The sequence below is a fragment of the Chanos chanos genome, chromosome 1 (genome assembly GCF_902362185.1).
Source record: "Chanos chanos chromosome 1, fChaCha1.1, whole genome shotgun sequence".
Lineage (NCBI taxonomy): Eukaryota > Metazoa > Chordata > Actinopteri > Gonorynchiformes > Chanidae > Chanos > Chanos chanos.
Genome location: NC_044495.1, coordinates 22813026 through 22830368, shown reverse-complemented (window position 1 = coordinate 22830368; position 17343 = coordinate 22813026). Strand labels below are relative to the sequence as shown.

Genomic DNA, 17343 nt, shown 5'->3' with positions numbered 1-17343 from the left:
CTTCCAGCTGTGTTTAGATCATCTCATGCAGCATACACATATTTTTATATTTTGCTTGCTGTCTTTCTTTCTCTTTGGATTTTATGTGTGACCATAATCAGTATATAATGTCAAGTAACATTTTAAACTCTGTCCTGTTTTATTCCTCATACTGCTACAAAGCATTTGGACTACTGCCAGTTACGGAGCTGTCACAAGAGCTGATATTAAGGCACCAAGTCGATAAATTCTAGTAAAAATTCAGAAAACACAACAGCGTACGTTTTTCTACAGTATCGGTAGTGCTAACTCAAGGTCGGTACTCCAGAAGCAGAGAAAGAACTTGGGAATACATCCCAACACGTGAGAAGATGTGAGAATAACAACGCATGAAAATGGAAAACAGTAACACTATTTTTTTTTGCAGTGAAATGGAAATTTCCATAAGACCTTTGATATGGTTTAATGCTGAAGTACCTTACTGGTTTAAGCTATAGCTCATTATCTCATCCTAACTGCTCAGTCAAGTGTCAAGAGAACGAAACAGTGCCCTTATAATGCAGAAATAGCCTGCCCACTTTCTCAGTTCATCTTGACTACTGCTTGCACTCAGAGTTTGTGTATAAAAATAATTAAGTGACAGCTGACATCTTTTTTGTTTTCTTTTCTTGCCAGTGTTGGACTGGGAAGTCAATGTCGGGTCTCTGTCTCTACCTCCCCATCTCCTGGCCAATCAGAGCCAAGTTGGAGCTGATTGGCTAAACATCTTGTTAGTTAATTATTGTGTGCACCTGTCCCCAGTTTGTTCCCTTGTCATGTCTATGTGGTTCCCTGTGTACCCTTGTGAAGTCTTACACTTGTTGTCAGAGCTGAGCTGTTCCTAGTCTTCCTCTCTTTAACCTTGTTACTCTGTTCAGCCCCGTTCCTTTTGTTAGCCCTATTCTCACTGTTAGCCTTCCTGCGTATTGACAGTAGCTTGTTCTTGACCTCAAGTCTGCCTAACCCCAGTAGCCAGTTTATAGTGTCTCAGACCTTGCCTGTTTATTGACCATGATTTGGATTACGATTTGGATTACAACAAAGAGCTGCCCGCAGTGGCATCCAGTCTCCTCTCAGTTCATGACCATCAATTTTCTTGTTTTGATCTATATGTTGAGTTTTATGGAACTACTAGGGTACTGCAACTGGAAAGCTGTGCAATATAAAGTTGATTGTATTTTGATATTACTGAATGCCAGGACTAGTTTACTTAAATGATTATTGTATTTTGATATTACTGAATGCCAGGACTAGTTTACTTAAATGATGATTGTATTTTGATATTACTGAATGCCAGGACTAGTTTACTTAAATGATGACTGGTTTACTTAAATGATGATATGTTTGTTAACTACTTGACAAACATATATCATCATTTTAAAGCCGCCATTACTGTTAGTAGTTGTATTTTTTATATTTTATTACTGTTGTATATTTCATACTATATCACTGAATGGAAGCACAATATTATGTACTTGAATGATGAAGGAGACAGTTTAAAGTGGCAGTTCACTGTTAATTGTGAAATACTTGTGGGGTACACACCACTGCTCTAGTTTTTATTTGTTGATGTTCATACAAAGTGTTAATAACGGGGTGTATGCTGAATGGGATTTCTGGTTTTGCCATGGTATCGAATCAGGTATCAAGAATTGGTGTTGGTATCTATTACCAAAATGCTGGTACTGTCACATCCTTACAGCCAATACATTAAAGGTACCATAAAAATGGTCATCATCATCTTCAACATTATGATGCAAGGGATCCTTACATTGACAATGGACTCCTTGGCCTGGGCCATATCTGAGATCACACCATCTGTGATGATAAGGAGGACAAAGTACTGTGAGCCATCCTTCACAGATGCAGCATACCTGGAGGAGAAGTGAGACAAGTCTTAGGACACACCTGAGTTAAATACAGAGCAGATACCAAAATAAAACTGTTGACAATGTGTTGCTCCACTTCAATCAAAAGCATATGAATATCTATAAAGAATTTACGATTAACTGACACAAGTTTAAAAAAGTAAATAGTACGTGGGTACATATATCTACCAAGACAATGTGTTTGCCTCATTCCAGGAGAAATGTGATTGTTCCTGTACATACAGGATAAGGGTTCTTGCCGCTTTTCCAACCAATAATGCATTTGCGGTACTCTGGGTGCAAAAGTTCCTCTAGTATTTGCAATATTTTTCAGCAACTGAAGTGGCAGGATGGATCACTCTCTCTCTCTCTCTCTCTGTCTCTCTCTCTTTTCACTCTGTTTCATTCCTAAAAAAACTCTAGAGACATCTAATGCTTGCAGCATGGAAGAAGCAAACTGAACAGCTATTAAATTTATCTGTGAAAGAGCAGCAGTGAAGTTATTATTAAACTACGTGGGCGGGAGCCACGCGAGAAAACAGCGAGATGAGACTCAGATGAGATGAGAAGAAACTGAAATGACACGCCTGCCTTAAGCAGTGACGGGAGGCAAGTCCAGTGTGTGTGTGTGTGTGTGTGTGTATGCAAGCGTGGATCTGTCTCTATGTGCATGTATGTGGGCAAGTGAGGATCAGTCTTAATGACAAGTGATCTAAGGACTACAGAACCTTTCTGTACTGCTATGTGTCACTTCTCAAAGCCCTGGTCTTCTTACCAGATGGAACATAAAAAAAAGACAAGAGGCATAAGAGCCACATAAGGCTACGTTTGACCTGTGACAGCTAATTCACTCTATTAAGCCAGGCTTGTTAAAACCTCATCACAGTGGGAGAAACGCCAGAGCGAAGCATTCATTAATATGGAATTCTTCATGTGGTAGTTAACATCAAATAAACATCACAATCTGTTATTAAAACTATCATTAACTCAGAGGAACAAAATAATGATGGAACATCATGTCAAGAGCAATTTTTAAACCTGTAAAGCATCTTATTTACATGTACGATAACCTGTTCCATGTAATCTTTGTAACTCTTTGTAAGTGAGGTACTATGACTCAGACATTGAGGTATTATGACTTGATTTTATTATGACTAACGTGTCACTGGCAGTGAAGCACACAGAATCACTGTAACAAACATGGAGTTCCATGAAGACTCAGCTTTGGCCGTAATGGTCTCTTAGAGGTCGTGGTGTTTAGATGAGGTCGTACAAAGACAGATATTGTATGACAATCCAATCCAATCTTGCCTTTTTCTGAAGATGTAGTTTACAATTGCTTTTTTTCGTCACTAGCAACTGTTCTTCGTAATGCTAAACGATTCAATGATTAGCCTGACCGATTAAAATATGGTTGATTTTCAGATGAAACCAAAAAGTACAACACAGTACATAAAAAATAGAAGAGGAAACAAGCACTGAGACAAATAAAATTTTACTTCTTTTTTTTTTTCCTCAGGTTTTTTTTAGCCACTTGTAGCTCATACACTTGGTAAAGGCCACCTACCTGGCCACATGGTTGATGACAGGTGAGAAGTTAGTAGGACCATAGAGATGTACTGACTTAAGACTCTGGTAGTAAGCTTCCAACACCCCATCTATCCCATTGCAGTAAGGGTTCTGCGGGTTGCCATTCTACAGAGACATGGGGCAGAAAAGAAGAAGAAGGAAGTGCTCATCAGTGCTACAGAGGCCACCGTGACAGGTCAGTGTGAGGAGTTCCCTTTGGCAAGCTGTGTGGACACCTGACACCATGTGCAGGTATGAGCTTGATAAGAGGACACATAATGATGATTAACATGTATAATATACTCTGGGATAACTGAACATGCTTGCCGCGGACGTTTCTTTTAAGCACTGAGAGCTTTTTTTTTTTTTCTTTTTCTAAAAGAACTTCTCCCAACCAGAGCAATGAAATCTCACCCCCGAGTGAATCTGCTGAGAGAGGGTTAAGACCGATCAACGGCAAATCATTAACCGTGAACACATAATGCCTCGCACCGGCAACCACAAAGAACGAAACTTCGTCTTTGTTGCCGTGCAGATGAGTAATGCCAACCCTACCCCCCCTGATTCACCCGCCCACCCCAACCGAGGCCTGGCACTGCCAAATATCAGCATAAAGAAGTTCTGAAAACTGAGCGTGTTTCGTTTTTCTTTCTTTTTCTGTAAGAGCTGTATGCGCGCAGTCTGTGGCACAGATGGATTTACGTCTGTTGATAATTAAGGGCACGTCATGCGATTTGCTATTCGTGTTGCCTCTTACACTGGGTCTTCCTCAGCAGACATGTGAGTGCATGCCAAGATTGTCACTGCACTCAGAAGAGCTATTATGGACTGAAAACAAAGGATGCTAAAAGCTGCCAGCAAAAAACGTCACTCAGTCCATGAAAAACGCTACAAGTCCATATAAAAATACTCAGCTGTTCATAAATGTACATTATGAGACATGATAAAAAGATATGCAGAGCATCGGTTTCAATAAAAAGGGATAAGGCACGAGGTCTGCAGTTTGCCTATGTAATTTCATGGAAAATTTGGATGGGGAAATATTGGTTCTTAATCAGCATGACAAGGCCCCTTGTGGCAGCATAGAAATGATTAGGAGCAAGTGTTCCCTTCACATTCATTTCCCCGCATTTATGAAAGTCAGATTTCCTGTAATTGCCTGTGGTACTTCTTTTCATAAAGCTCCCTGTCTCCCCCCCTCTCTCTCTCTATTTTTCTTCTTAACTTTATCACTCTTACAATGGAGCTGATTAGATTTGAGACTGAAAAATGCATAAATTCACCTACTTAATGCAACAAATTCATCTATGTTGAAACCTCCATTCACCAGACAAAAGCAGGACACATCATCGTCATCACATTGTACAAACAATGTGAACAGTTAAGAACTCGTTATAGTTTCTGTTATTCTTGAAAAAAAGAAAAAAAGATGAAGCATCTGCAGTCTCTGTCCAGACCTTTCACTCACTGGGGAATCTGTATAGATGTACAAAATAATCAGACTAGAACATAACATCTGTTCTAAAGCATGGAAAGCCCACTGGAGGGTGGGTAAAGCAGGTTTGGGCAACACATCATTTACCAGAGCGAACTCATGGGAGACACGGCCATCAGGGGGTAGCTTGGCTCCGAAGCCCAGCGCAGGGAACATCTTGTCACTGTCGTAGTCCTGGATGATCTCGCCCACAGCTTTGAGTGCCATGGCATAAGCATTTAGCTGGTACGGGTTCATGTAGTGCAGTGAAGTGGGCTGGGCTGGGTTGCCTGGAAACCACATGAAAGCAGGTTAAAGGTCACATGTTAACTTCATATGCCTCCAATTAACGTACAGAATTTCTGGAGGTGATCATCAGAGTCAGCATGAAAAGACATAATAACTATACAAGATGTAATTAAATCTAACAGAGTACAAAAAGGTCTTTCCAGGTATTTGAGGTAACCTGTAAGCTTTAGAAACTTTTAAATAATGTTATGCCATGTAAAAACTTTGCACTATGCTCTGACAACTAGTTTTAGATTGAACAGGAAGAGAACTACATCATCATCAGTGCCCCCTTGGTATTTGGCTCCTACCATCAAACCAACCATTACCAGCTGTAATTCAACACTACACTGAGACATTTCACAACAGTCATTGTGACTACTGGGGACCTTCACCTCTCTGGTGCTGTGTCTACAAGAGTAAATTCATCTAAGAGACAATTATGAGATAATTCTCATAATCACAATCATCACAGCTCTCCAATGAATCATCACGGCTCTCCACTTGTTATGATGGAGGATGCTAATACAGAGAACTTCCTTCTTTGCCTGCATGTATTTAAATCATTTTCCACCTGCCCACTGATGATCACTACACTTACCGTTTGATGCTGTGAAATCAATGGCCACAGTGAAATTGATCTGCGTCCTGCAGGGGTCAGAGAAAGGAAATATTACTCCCAGTCACACACACTGTACACAATACAGGTAATAGGACACACACAACTCCTTGGCACACGGCATAGGGATTTACAAAGAATCGCAGAGTAATAATGCTAACAGATGCAGATTTTCCTCTCCTCAGTACAAACCTTTACAATTAAAAAAAATGTATGAGCATTTCGAAAAACAAGATGGAAGTCAAAGTTAAGAGCACTGGAGTAAAATGCTGGTCAAGAACACTATTAATTCAGAAAGTACTGCAAGTATTGCAAGGGCCTTTTCTTTTGATGTATGCTTTGGGCAAGGTGGCAGCACATTCATAAAGAAATGTAAAAAGACCTTGAATCCAGTCCAACATGGCAGAAGCACTCTAAATGCACATATAATATGAGTGGAGAGGGAAGGATGGTTAGGACTACAGTGTGCCAAGATGCAAACACAGTCAAAGCAGTAGGGGAGTGTTATCATACAGTACAGGAGAGTTCAGTGGGATGTAACGGAAGACAGAACAAAGGTATGCAGTCTGCCAGCTTTCCCCAACACACAGACGCAAGACACGTCCAGCTCATTAGCTCAGCCACATCAGATCTCACAAGGCCACCAGGTGCTTTTCAGGGGATTCCGAAACGATGACACCTCATACTGGAGTTTACATGGATTAGGGTGCCAGGCCTGAGAGAATATGTCTACAGTTATTAGCAGATAGAATCAAAAGATCTGTGTCCTTATTTGTCACACACTCTGCAGAGCTCAGATAACACAGAGACCAGGGGGAAGGGATGGATACAGCCAGGTGTTGTCCTCTTGAGCGTGGCCAGGGTTGTGCTGAGACACAGAGCGAGACAGAGTGATGCCTTTAGTCTGTAGCTGTCTCCTCTGGTTAGTCTTCTCTTATTACCACGACTGGAGCTCCACAAGGAGCAAATGTAAGCAGAGACACAGAGACAAGCATTTCCATAGAAACGTCTTCACTGTTTGCCTGTTCACCTCCTAGCTGAAATATCTTTGTGTTTCTGCGTATTCACTAATCAGTACCTCCAACTGTACTTGCAGACACACACACACACACACAAAAAAAAAAACTTGAGCAGTTTGTGTATAGGAGGCAGGATCAGGGCTGGAATGGATATTGGGCAGGTAAATAATTCTCTTTTCAGTCACTAATTAGACACAGAGCTGAAGAACTAAAGTTTTAGCCAGCCTCAGACAGCCTTGGAAGGCTGGATTTTAATTTCTCATGTGTTTTTCTGGCTCATAATTGATATGGATGTTATTAACTGATGTTGATAGCATCCCGGAGGGGGGAGGGGAGACGGGGGAGGGGGGAGGGGGTGTATTTGAACATAAGGAGGTTCTATGAGACTTTCCTAGGTGGTAGTATCATTGCCTGTGAGAAGATCTAAGTATCCCAGTAGCCTTTCCATGAGGAAAAAATAGCCATCAAATTTTGTGCTCGTGCGTGTGTGTGTGTGTGTGTGTGTGTGCATTTATGTGTTACAAAGAGAAACAGAAAAGAGAGGGAGAGAGAGAGAGAGAGAGAGAGAGAGAGAGAGAGTGCGAGAGAGAGAGCGAAAGAGAGCAAATCTCCTGATAGACAGGGGAATTTACAATGACTGTTAGCTACAATGAGAAATCAATAGTAACCGGAAGGCTGGCTAAATATGCTGTGATATGTTGAACAAATGATGACAAGCCCCTGTGATACTCTAGCCATCTGCTGAGGTAATACCACATACAGATGGAGTAGGGGCAGAATACAAATTCTGAGTGTGCCCCTACTCAGCTTCACCTTCCTCACAAGCAAATTCACGGATATCACTTGACACTGCTCTATAAAATATTTGACTTTGACTGAATTTGACTTAATGTATGCAGAGGATGCACTTATTATAACACCATTGTCTAGTGAACCGTGATGATAGGGAATGACTTAAAGAATAAAGATTTTGACCTTGTGCATGAAAATGCACCTCAAGCAGATGTACAGGTGTCTAATTTTTTGCTGTTTCATTTCTTTGTTTCTGTGTGTGTCTGCGTCTGCTGTTTCACACCATCCACTTTTATTTGCACCATATTATAATACATCTTAGAAAAGGGGGCGGGGGGGCTCTGCAAAAACAGGCAGCCCATCAGAATGAAGGAAAATCAAATTATTCACATCAGAACACAAAACGCCACTGTAAAGGTCAGCTACACTGATCAGAGAGAGACATCATAAGAGCCTCAGGTGCTGTTGAAGGAAATGTGAAACCTCTGAACCTGTCCTGCTATTCTGCCCAGCATTTTGGACAAAAAAAGAAAGGAAAAAACCTGCTGCAGCTTGATGTGTGATTCCATCATCTTGCTGTGTGATTCTTTCAAGTCTTACCACGGTATATTCAAATTAGTTCCTTAATGCTCAAAAAACAAAGTCGAAGGAAAGATGCTATCATGTCATTATATTCACAAGCTGACTGGGAGAGACGTCTTCCACCACAGTTTCAGTCCATATCAGCCTGCCCACAGATACTCTACTAGCACAAATGAGAATGTCAATATGAAAAAACTACATTTTAAAAAAATATCTCTTGTCGGCAAAGCCATGCACAGCTTCGCCCGGCTATTATTTTTGTCAAAGTTTTGGCTTATTAGCTGTCAGCAGTAGGTCAACCGAAAGGCAAACCGCTCCTAAACAAGTCTCAAGTAAACAGTCCTTTAGTCCAGTGGAACAGGAGTTATGAATGAATGGGGGTCTATTCTCAGCAGAGATACTGTAAAGAAATTACAAACCTCTCTCTCCTCACTGTCTTTTATAAGCAGCTGTCCATACTTATAAACACTGGTGTGTGTGTGTGTGCGTGTGTGTGTGTGTGTGTGTGTGTGTGTGTGTGTGCGTGTGTGAGTTTAATTCTGGCTCTTTAAGCATGCTGTATTTAGTTTTTTTTCCTGGCCTGACTCAACTGGCTTGAGCCACGTGTGCAGGTCTTGTGGCTGATAAACTGAGAGGTACGGCACCTGTACAGATGACATGTGTCTCTATCCCTTATTGTCAACACACACTTCACAGGTGGTCCACAGTCTTCTCGGCTTCAAAAAAATTCATTTACAGAAAGAGGGGAAAGAAGGAGTACTAATGACTTTTCAGACACCGAAGCGTGTGTCGGGGAGGAACAGACAATTAGAGAGGAGGTGCTAATTTGTACGATAGATTCAGAGAACGTTTCACTATTTCAACAAGAAAAGAGAAACGATGACCATATAAGGGTTGCACAGATGTTCTTGTAAATTGAAAACAAATAACAGAGAAACAGAATCGCTGCTTTTCTGAATATTCAATCTGAAAATTGCAAAACACCCACACTCCTCCTTCTGTTCCTGTGTCTATGCAGACTGACCCCCTCGTTCTGCGCGTCACCTCCACACGCAGCTCCATGTATTTCTCAAAATTGCTTCCAGGGCAAAAGAAGAAAACAATCAGTGACTGTGCGAGTGACAGATGATGACCAATTCTGGGGAGAACAGAGACCCAGAGGAGAGACATGCTTGGCTAGGACAGAAACAACAACAACAAAAAAAAAAGCACAGTCCTAGATGCCCATAAAGCCAGATCTATTCCCTCCAATGGGAGATGACAGCTCAATAAATAGGAGTTTATGTGCCGTGGCTTCCCCATTGAGTGAAGCAATCTCAGCGCTTGCGCTGGAGATGCTTATATGGCGAGGCTCTGGCAAACTGCTCCAGCCTGAGATAACGATACTGAGAAATACAAGCTGCCTTTAAAGCAGCTGGTGCTCTTGTGAACAACCACTCTCAGCCAGAGGCAAAGTACAAAACACACTAGTGTCTCATATGTGCCCACAGAGGCACAGTCTACGTTGCCTGGTCTCACATACTGTATTTACCATATGTAAATGCTGAAAATGATTTAAATATCTCCACCGTTCGGCGGAGCAGGCCACCACACTTTGGCTTTGGCCAATGGTTGGCTAATGTTAGCTTTGGCTAATGGTTTTGTCAGGTTTGTCAGAAGCTTTTTCATCCTTCTCTTCTTCTTCATGACTGTTTTTCACTGTGTCTCATCCTCTGTGTTGTAGTTATACAACCAAAGTAAAAATTCAGCAAAACAATAGCTGATTATGGTCAGCTGAATTTAGTGAAAATTAACATTCAGCTCAAAGCATGAACTGTCATTTTAAATTTCAGCTTGCAGATTTACACTTGACAGTTTGGGGACATGCTGAAACAGGTGCAGCATATTCAGATGCCCAGACCAATGGGTAGGTTTTAAAGTTGTGTAGAGAACAGGGAAAAGCCCAAAATGACTAAGGTGAAACAGTTTAGGAGATGTATGATTAATCTTCTTCACAGAGCCACTTCAAAGTACATGAGCTGTTTTTCTATGCATGGATAAGTGCCTGGGGAAAAAGGTGACATGTACTGTGGATGACAGATGTTGTTGACTAAAGTCGGCCAGTCACCATCCATCTAGAGAGCACGGAGACTCCGTCCCTCTGCCCTGTGTCTATTTATAGTGTTTGGCTACACAGCATGGGAGGTTCCCTTCTTCACAAGCTCTTTGGTGTCTTATGAAACCATGCACAAGGGCATGTTAAAACTAACCAACATGTGTACTGGGTGTTAAATTCTAACACAATCAAGTTTTTTTTTATGTTTTTTTTTTAAGTCACTGGAGCAGGAAAGCCACACCCAATTTCTGCCTGAACCATATTGGTGATTTTTGTGTCCCCTTAAAAGGCCTGAAGTTGAGAGGCTATATATAACAGTTCTTTGCCAAATAAGCCAAATAAGACACAACACTTAGAAATAAACATCTGACTTCCATGTCAAAAACTGAACTCTACAATCAAAACCTAACAATCCTTTTTCAACATGGCATTTTTGCAACAAAATGATACACACATGCACCATTTAAAGTCCTCTTTGAAAGCAGCAACAACACAGGCTCCTTTAAACTTTGCCCTCAGACAAAACACACAAGCTGTCAAAAACACACACTACATGACTGTTTACTACACACTGAAGGGATTCATTCAAAACACTGCTACCAAAATGTTTAAAACAGATTTTCAGAGAAATAATTTGGAACTTTGTAAAATCACAGTTCTGACTATCCAGATAACCCTTTCAAGAACACCCTGGCAAGAGAAATTCAAAACAGCACCCTAATACAGTTTACGGTTTACAACATGGTCAACCAACGTTGCTTTAATCTCATCTGATAAATTTGGTCCATGTCTTCTTTGCCCACGTCTTCCTCCACCTCTACCTCTTCCTCTCCCTACCCCTCTTCCACCGCACACTCCCCCTCTCATCCTCATCCTCACCCTCCCTCTTCCTCTTACTGCAACACTGCCTTCTATTTTTGTTGAGGACAGTGAACTCACCTGTTGCCTTTTTTATAGAGCTTACGCCTGACTGGTGAGTTTACGATTAAGCATCTACGTGTCTGCACACCTGATAGCTGTGTTTGATCAATTGGTTCACGGTTGTGGTATTTTGAAAGGCAGTGCTTTAAAATGGCAAAGAAGTGACATCATGTTAGATTTCTTTGTCTAATGTAGGGAAGCGTGTGTAGTGTTTTGCAAAAAGTTTGAGGCTGACAATGTGCTGATAGTTGTGCAGATCTGGGCTGAGGTTTTGCTCCTTTAGTGTCAGGTTTCACTAACTGTGTGCTATTTTTAATCTTAGTGTGTAGGCAATCGTAAGCAATTGTTAGGTTGAACCCTGCCTTGTTAGTGAAGATGTACTCATGTGGGTCAGCCCTGGCAGCTAGTTCAAAGATTCTGTACAAAAGTCAAAAAACTATTTATTGACCCCGGGATTCTGATTGGTGTGTTAACAATTTTAAGGCACGGTGTTTGCACCTGTGGAAAGGTGTGCTCTTTGAGTTTAGGTTGTGATGAGTTAAGTATACTGAGAGCATATGTTTGCTGAATGAACATATAGTGCAACGAATGATTTATTTGGCCACTTTTGTGTAAGGTTTTGCAGAAAGTGTTTTGAATATTGAGACGTGTGGATACAGGTGAATAATGTTTACGGTTATGGGAAATGTGTGAGTGTTTTTGGGAATGATATAAAGGTATGGGTTTTTGTGCTAAAGGAACCAGTTTTTGTGTTTACTGTAAGCAATCGAGAAAAACTGTAATCAATACAATATGTCATGCTAAACTCAAAAATAATTACAGTAAAACTACAGTACAGTGGCAAACAAAAATTAGTATTGTAAGGGATTGTTAGGGATGGGGGGGGTGGTTTATGGATCCCGCCTTCTGTTAGGGTCTGGCCACATCACCTCATTCACATCACAAGCAATGTCATCCCTGGCTGGGCAACAAGGAAAATATCACGTTGTGTACTGTATCCAACCCTGTACTGACCCTAATTCAATGTCTCCGCATGCCTCTTCCATTGCTTGCAGAAGAGGCAGGTGGGCATGTGGTTGGCGGTCATACACTTTCCAACGCAAAGCCGAAAAGAATTCCTCAGTAGGACTGAGAAATGGGGAGTAAGGGGGCAAGTACACAACTGTGAAGTTATTGTGGTTGGTGAACCAGTCTCAGACCAGAGCAGCATCGTGGAAACGAACATTATCCCAGATCACAATAAAACTGGGCTGCTCTAGTCTGTCCAGTACAAGTATGTAGTGCACCCATGTGTTTGGATGTTGCCAATTTCAGGGATGTTTTGCATTTTTAATAGAAGTGTTTTCCCAATGATTCCCAATGAAGTTTCATTCATGAACAATGTGTCTAATATAAGAAACAGTGCGTAGTGTTTTGCAAACAGTGTGTTACAGAATTGCAAACAAAGTGCAAAGCAGAAAATGTGTTTGTAGTTTTGGTGCCTTTGTTTAAGGCAAGGTTCCAAAAGTTAAGGTTTTGGTGCTTTTGTCTAGGCATTCACTTCAAGTGTGCAAGCAATTGGCAAAAACTGTAATATATTTACTTAGCCATTTCTGTTTTTTTACTGGCAAAAATGTTTGTGTTAGAAAGACAAAATAACAATGTTTTTGTGCAATGGTCAATTTTAATTCTTAAACTTAACATTGTATTTGGTCATGAATCAGGGTGTCATATTTGTCTGTGTTTCACGTCATATGGGCAACGTAACTTCCAGTGTAATATTCTTTCACTACTGTTGCTGCTTCTTTACAAAGAGACCTCACTAGAAACTGTTTTCCATCTCCATTAACTCTTCTTTTTTGACATTTTTTCTCGTCAAAGCTACAGAGCCACCAGAAATGAAAAAGTAATGCTCTGTGTCAGTGCTTTGTGTCTGTGCGTGTGTAGCTGAGAGAGCTGGTGATGTGTTTTAGGAGCTGGTGATGTGTTTTAGGAGCTGGTGATGTGTTTCAGGTGCTGGTGATGCGTTTTAAGAGCTGGTGATGTGTTTTAAGAGCTGGTGATGTGTTTCAGGCGCTGATGATGTGTTTTAGGAGCTGGTGATGTGTTTCAGGCACTGATGATGTGTTTTAGGAGCTGGTGATGTGTTTTAGGAGCTGGTGATGCGTTTTAGGAGCTGGTGATGTGTTTCAGGCACTGGTGATGTGTTTTAGGAGCTGGTGATGTGTTTCAAGAGCTGGTGATGTGTTTCAGACGCTGGTGATGTGTTTAAGGAGCTGGTGATGTGTTTTAGGAGCTGGTGATGTGTTTCAGGCGCTGGTGATGTGTTTCAGGTGCTGGTGATGTGTTTCAGGCGCTGGTGATGTGTTTCAGGCGCTGGTGATGCGTTTTAGGAGTTGGTGATGTGTTTCAGGCGCTGGTGATGTGTTTTAGGAGCTGGTGATGCGTTTTAGGAGCTGGTGATGTGTTTCAGGCGCTGGTGATGTGTTTTAGGAGCTGGTGATGTGTTTCAGGTGCTGGTGATGTGTTTTAGGAGCTGGTGATGTGTTTTAGGAGCTGGTGATGTGTTTCAGGCGCTGGTGATGTGTTTTAGACGCTGGTGATGCGTTTTAGGAGCTGGTGATGCGTTTCAGGCGCTGGTGATGTGTTTCAGGCGCTGGTGATGTGTTTTAAGAGTTGGTGATGTGTTTTAAGAGCTGGTGATGTGTTTCAGGCGCTGGTGATGTGTTTCAGGCACTGGTGATGTGTTTTAGGAGCTGGTGATGTGTTTCAGGCGCTGGTGATGTGTTTAAGGAGCTGGTGATGTGTTTTAGGAGCTGGTGACGTGTCTCAGGCACTGGTGATGTGTTTCAGGCGCTGGTGATGTGTTTTAAGAGCTGGTGATGTGTTTTAAGAGCTGGTGATGTGTTTCAGGCGCTGGTGATGTGTTTCAGGCACTGGTGATGTGTTTTAGGAGCTGGTGATGTGTTTCAGGCGCTGGTGATGTGTTTAAGGAGCTGGTGATGTGTTTTAGGAGCTGGTGATGTGTCTCAGGCACTGGTGATGTGTTTCAGGCGCTGGTGATGTGTTTCAGGCACTGGTGAAGTGTTTTAAGAGCTGGTGATGTGTTTTAAGAGCTGGTGATGTGTTTTAGGAGCTGGTGATGTGTTTCAGGCGCTGGTGATGTGTTTCAGGCGCTGGTTATGTGTTTTAGGAGCTGGTGATGTGTTTTAGGAGCTGGTGATGTGTTTCAGGCACTGGTGATGTGTTTTAGGAGCTGGTGATGTGTTTTAGGAGCTGGTAATGTGTTTCAGGCGCTGGTGATGTGTTTCAGGCGCTGGTGATGTGTTTCAGGCGCTGGTGATGTGTTTTAGGAGCCGGTGATGTGTGAGCTGGAGTTGAAGAATATATTATCAAAACAGCTCTAATGTAAAATCTTAGGTGTTTAGACTACTACGGGCTGCATCAATGCAAATTTTTGGTAAATTCTTGTATGCTGCATGAAATGAGTCAGCCGATATTATCAAGCCCACAGGCCTTGAGTTTGACACTGGAGGGTTTACCAGTGTACTGCACACAACATTACTCATGTCTGTTTGTGTTGCCAAAATATATATAAATATCTGTTTCAAACAGATCTTACATTTTGTATATTAAACTGCTTTATATACATGAAATGCTATGGGTTTTTGTATGAAATGTCAGTCAGTCTTCCTGAGGAAAACCCCTCCTGTTTCATTACCACAGAACATGCTAAAGGGTCATCAGTTCTTTGCAAGCTCTGCAGTGGAAAAGAATTACAGAGAGCAGCCCCCTTTTACATTCTACACAATGGATTAAACAAATGTAAAGCACATAGACAATCCATGTTAATAGACTGCAAATTGCTGATGCATTTGCAGAGACAACTCTTCCCTGATATGTAAAGAAGAAATGATGTTAATTCTGAGCTGAAGTTAATACATCCAGACAGAAACAGACAGACACACACACAGAGGAGTTGCCTGCTGTTGTAGATACGGCATTCACAATCACGTAATTTCAGGGCAGCAGATGCTCAAAGCACATTTGCTTCAAGGGCTCCTAATGACAATTAGCTGATTTGATTGTGCTTCCAACAATAACTGCCTCTCAAGTGCCACGTATGAATAGCGCTTGTCCCTCACTGGTAATGAGGTGCACTTCATCCAGGTGTCAATCACAGCCCAATCAAGTCTTACCCAGGAAGGAGACAGAGAGAAAGAGAGGATGCGAGACTCCAGTGAATATGCCAGGACAAAGTATACAATAGAACACACCAGGGTTCTGCTCAACTCTTTCTGTGTCAATATTCCACTGCCATTCCCTAGGCAGACTAAATTGACAGCACTTTGGTTTGCACGTTGGAAAAACAGGAGAGAATTTATGGCCGAACACACAGAAGTATTGCTATTATATAAAGTGCTCTTGGACAAAATCCATTTAATCCTTTAACAGCTTGACATTACTTTTCACTTTGCCCATTCACATGATGGTCTGCATAAATAAATAAATAAATAAATGGGCATGTCCAAAAATTACTTAAGAAAAACTTGGATGTACAGACAGTAGTGAAACACCAAGTAATAAATCAAATTTTATATACTTATTTGATTTTCCAAACATACAATGAGATATAACTGGAAAGCTGCCTTAATCAAGGGTCAACACCACAGTCTAAATGAAATAGAGAAACAGCTCCATGTTAGAACAGTGATGGAGTATTGGTACTTATGTCTTTACCCTTGCACAGTGCATGCCAGACCTTGCCACACTAGCAATATTGAATAATAAATATTCCTGATTTTCAGGATCGGTCCTCACTGGTCGATGAACTCTGCTCCAGGACACATCCATTTATCCCAACTCAAGGATACCCCACAAGAATACCCCACAAAGCCTTGATTCAGTCTGACATTGAGGTTCTGCCAATAGCATACTGATTAGGAATGGATCTTCACTTCACTCCATCACCATCCTACAATACTTCTTCTGTCTCTGGAAGGCTATAAACAGTAAATCTTCACAGACTCTCACACATTGCAATGACTCTAGCTACATGTACATAAATAAATCAAATTAAAGCAGGCACTCAGTATCCTCTCGAACTTTATACAGTGAAGAGTGCCTCTGAGGAAGAACTCCGTGACATTCATGGAGAGGATACAATCTAAGTGAATTCATAATAGTACTATGTGACTCATACATATACAATCACACAGGTGCCTGCCTGAGAAAGACAGAGAGAGAGAGAAAGAGAGAGAGAAAAGGAGAGACTGTATTGCTAGAGGACATGTTTTCCCACAGTGTGCTGACCTTTACTGTAATACCTTTTTGGTGCATGTTAAAAAGCTAAAAAGGACTCAGCCAACATTCAAATGACGGGCCTGATGCTTTCTTTGCTCTGTGAAAGTGGCAGCCTCCCTCTTGCGTTGCTAATGGAAAGTGTTCCCTCAGTGTAGATATGTGCTCAGCTGCACATGACTGCACAATGTATACCCTCGAGACAACAGTAGTCCTCTATCCATTCATCCACTCTAAAACTCACTCGCTGACACCCCCCCCCCCCCCCCACACACACACACACACACACACGTACAAAATATCTGCATGACTTGCTGTTGAGAATGGACATAGCCCTCAGTGCTCATTCACAGTCACTCCCTGGGTGATCAGACCAGGCTGAGTGAAGAATGGACACCATAAAGTCTTGTCTGTGCTTCTGCTGTCCTGCTGCTTTCCATTCACCTCTCAAACAATGAGCACGAGATGACCTCACCCGACATTACAATAGACCATCACCATGATTTTAATCACAGCAAAGGTGGACTTGATCTCTTTAGGAGTCTAATTTGGAGAACTCTACATTCAAGAAATGCATTTTCATTGGTTTACTGACATTTGTCTGGATTTGAGCCGCTCACTTGGGCAGAGGTAACCCGTAAATATAATAATGTGTACTGGCTTACCCGCCCTTGATGTAATCCAGGAAGGTGACTTCAACATCAACGAGGAATGAAAGCAATGTTACCTGGTTTTGAAGGAGATGTAACAACCTTAATGCTCAGAAGGAACTAGGAGTTAAATAATTGCATCCTCATTATTTATCTTTTATATGTTTA

At 41.6% G+C, this 17343-nt stretch overlaps 1 protein-coding gene across 3 annotated transcripts in view; it reads right to left on the bottom strand.

Annotated features, from left to right (window-relative positions):
• Positions 1-17343, bottom strand: part of LOC115826918 (copine-8) — a 64860-nt gene that overhangs the window by 5612 nt on the left and 41905 nt on the right. For all 3 annotated transcript variants that reach the window (XM_030790869.1, XM_030790877.1, XM_030790884.1), the window contains 5 exons: positions 17191-17252; positions 5819-5865; positions 5038-5219; positions 3454-3581; positions 1790-1892 (listed from right to left, as the gene is read on the bottom strand). In XM_030790869.1, coding sequence (XP_030646729.1) covers positions 1790-1892; positions 3454-3581; positions 5038-5219; positions 5819-5865; positions 17191-17252 — 522 coding nt within the window. The remainder of the gene's footprint in view (positions 1-1789; positions 1893-3453; positions 3582-5037; positions 5220-5818; positions 5866-17190; positions 17253-17343) is intronic.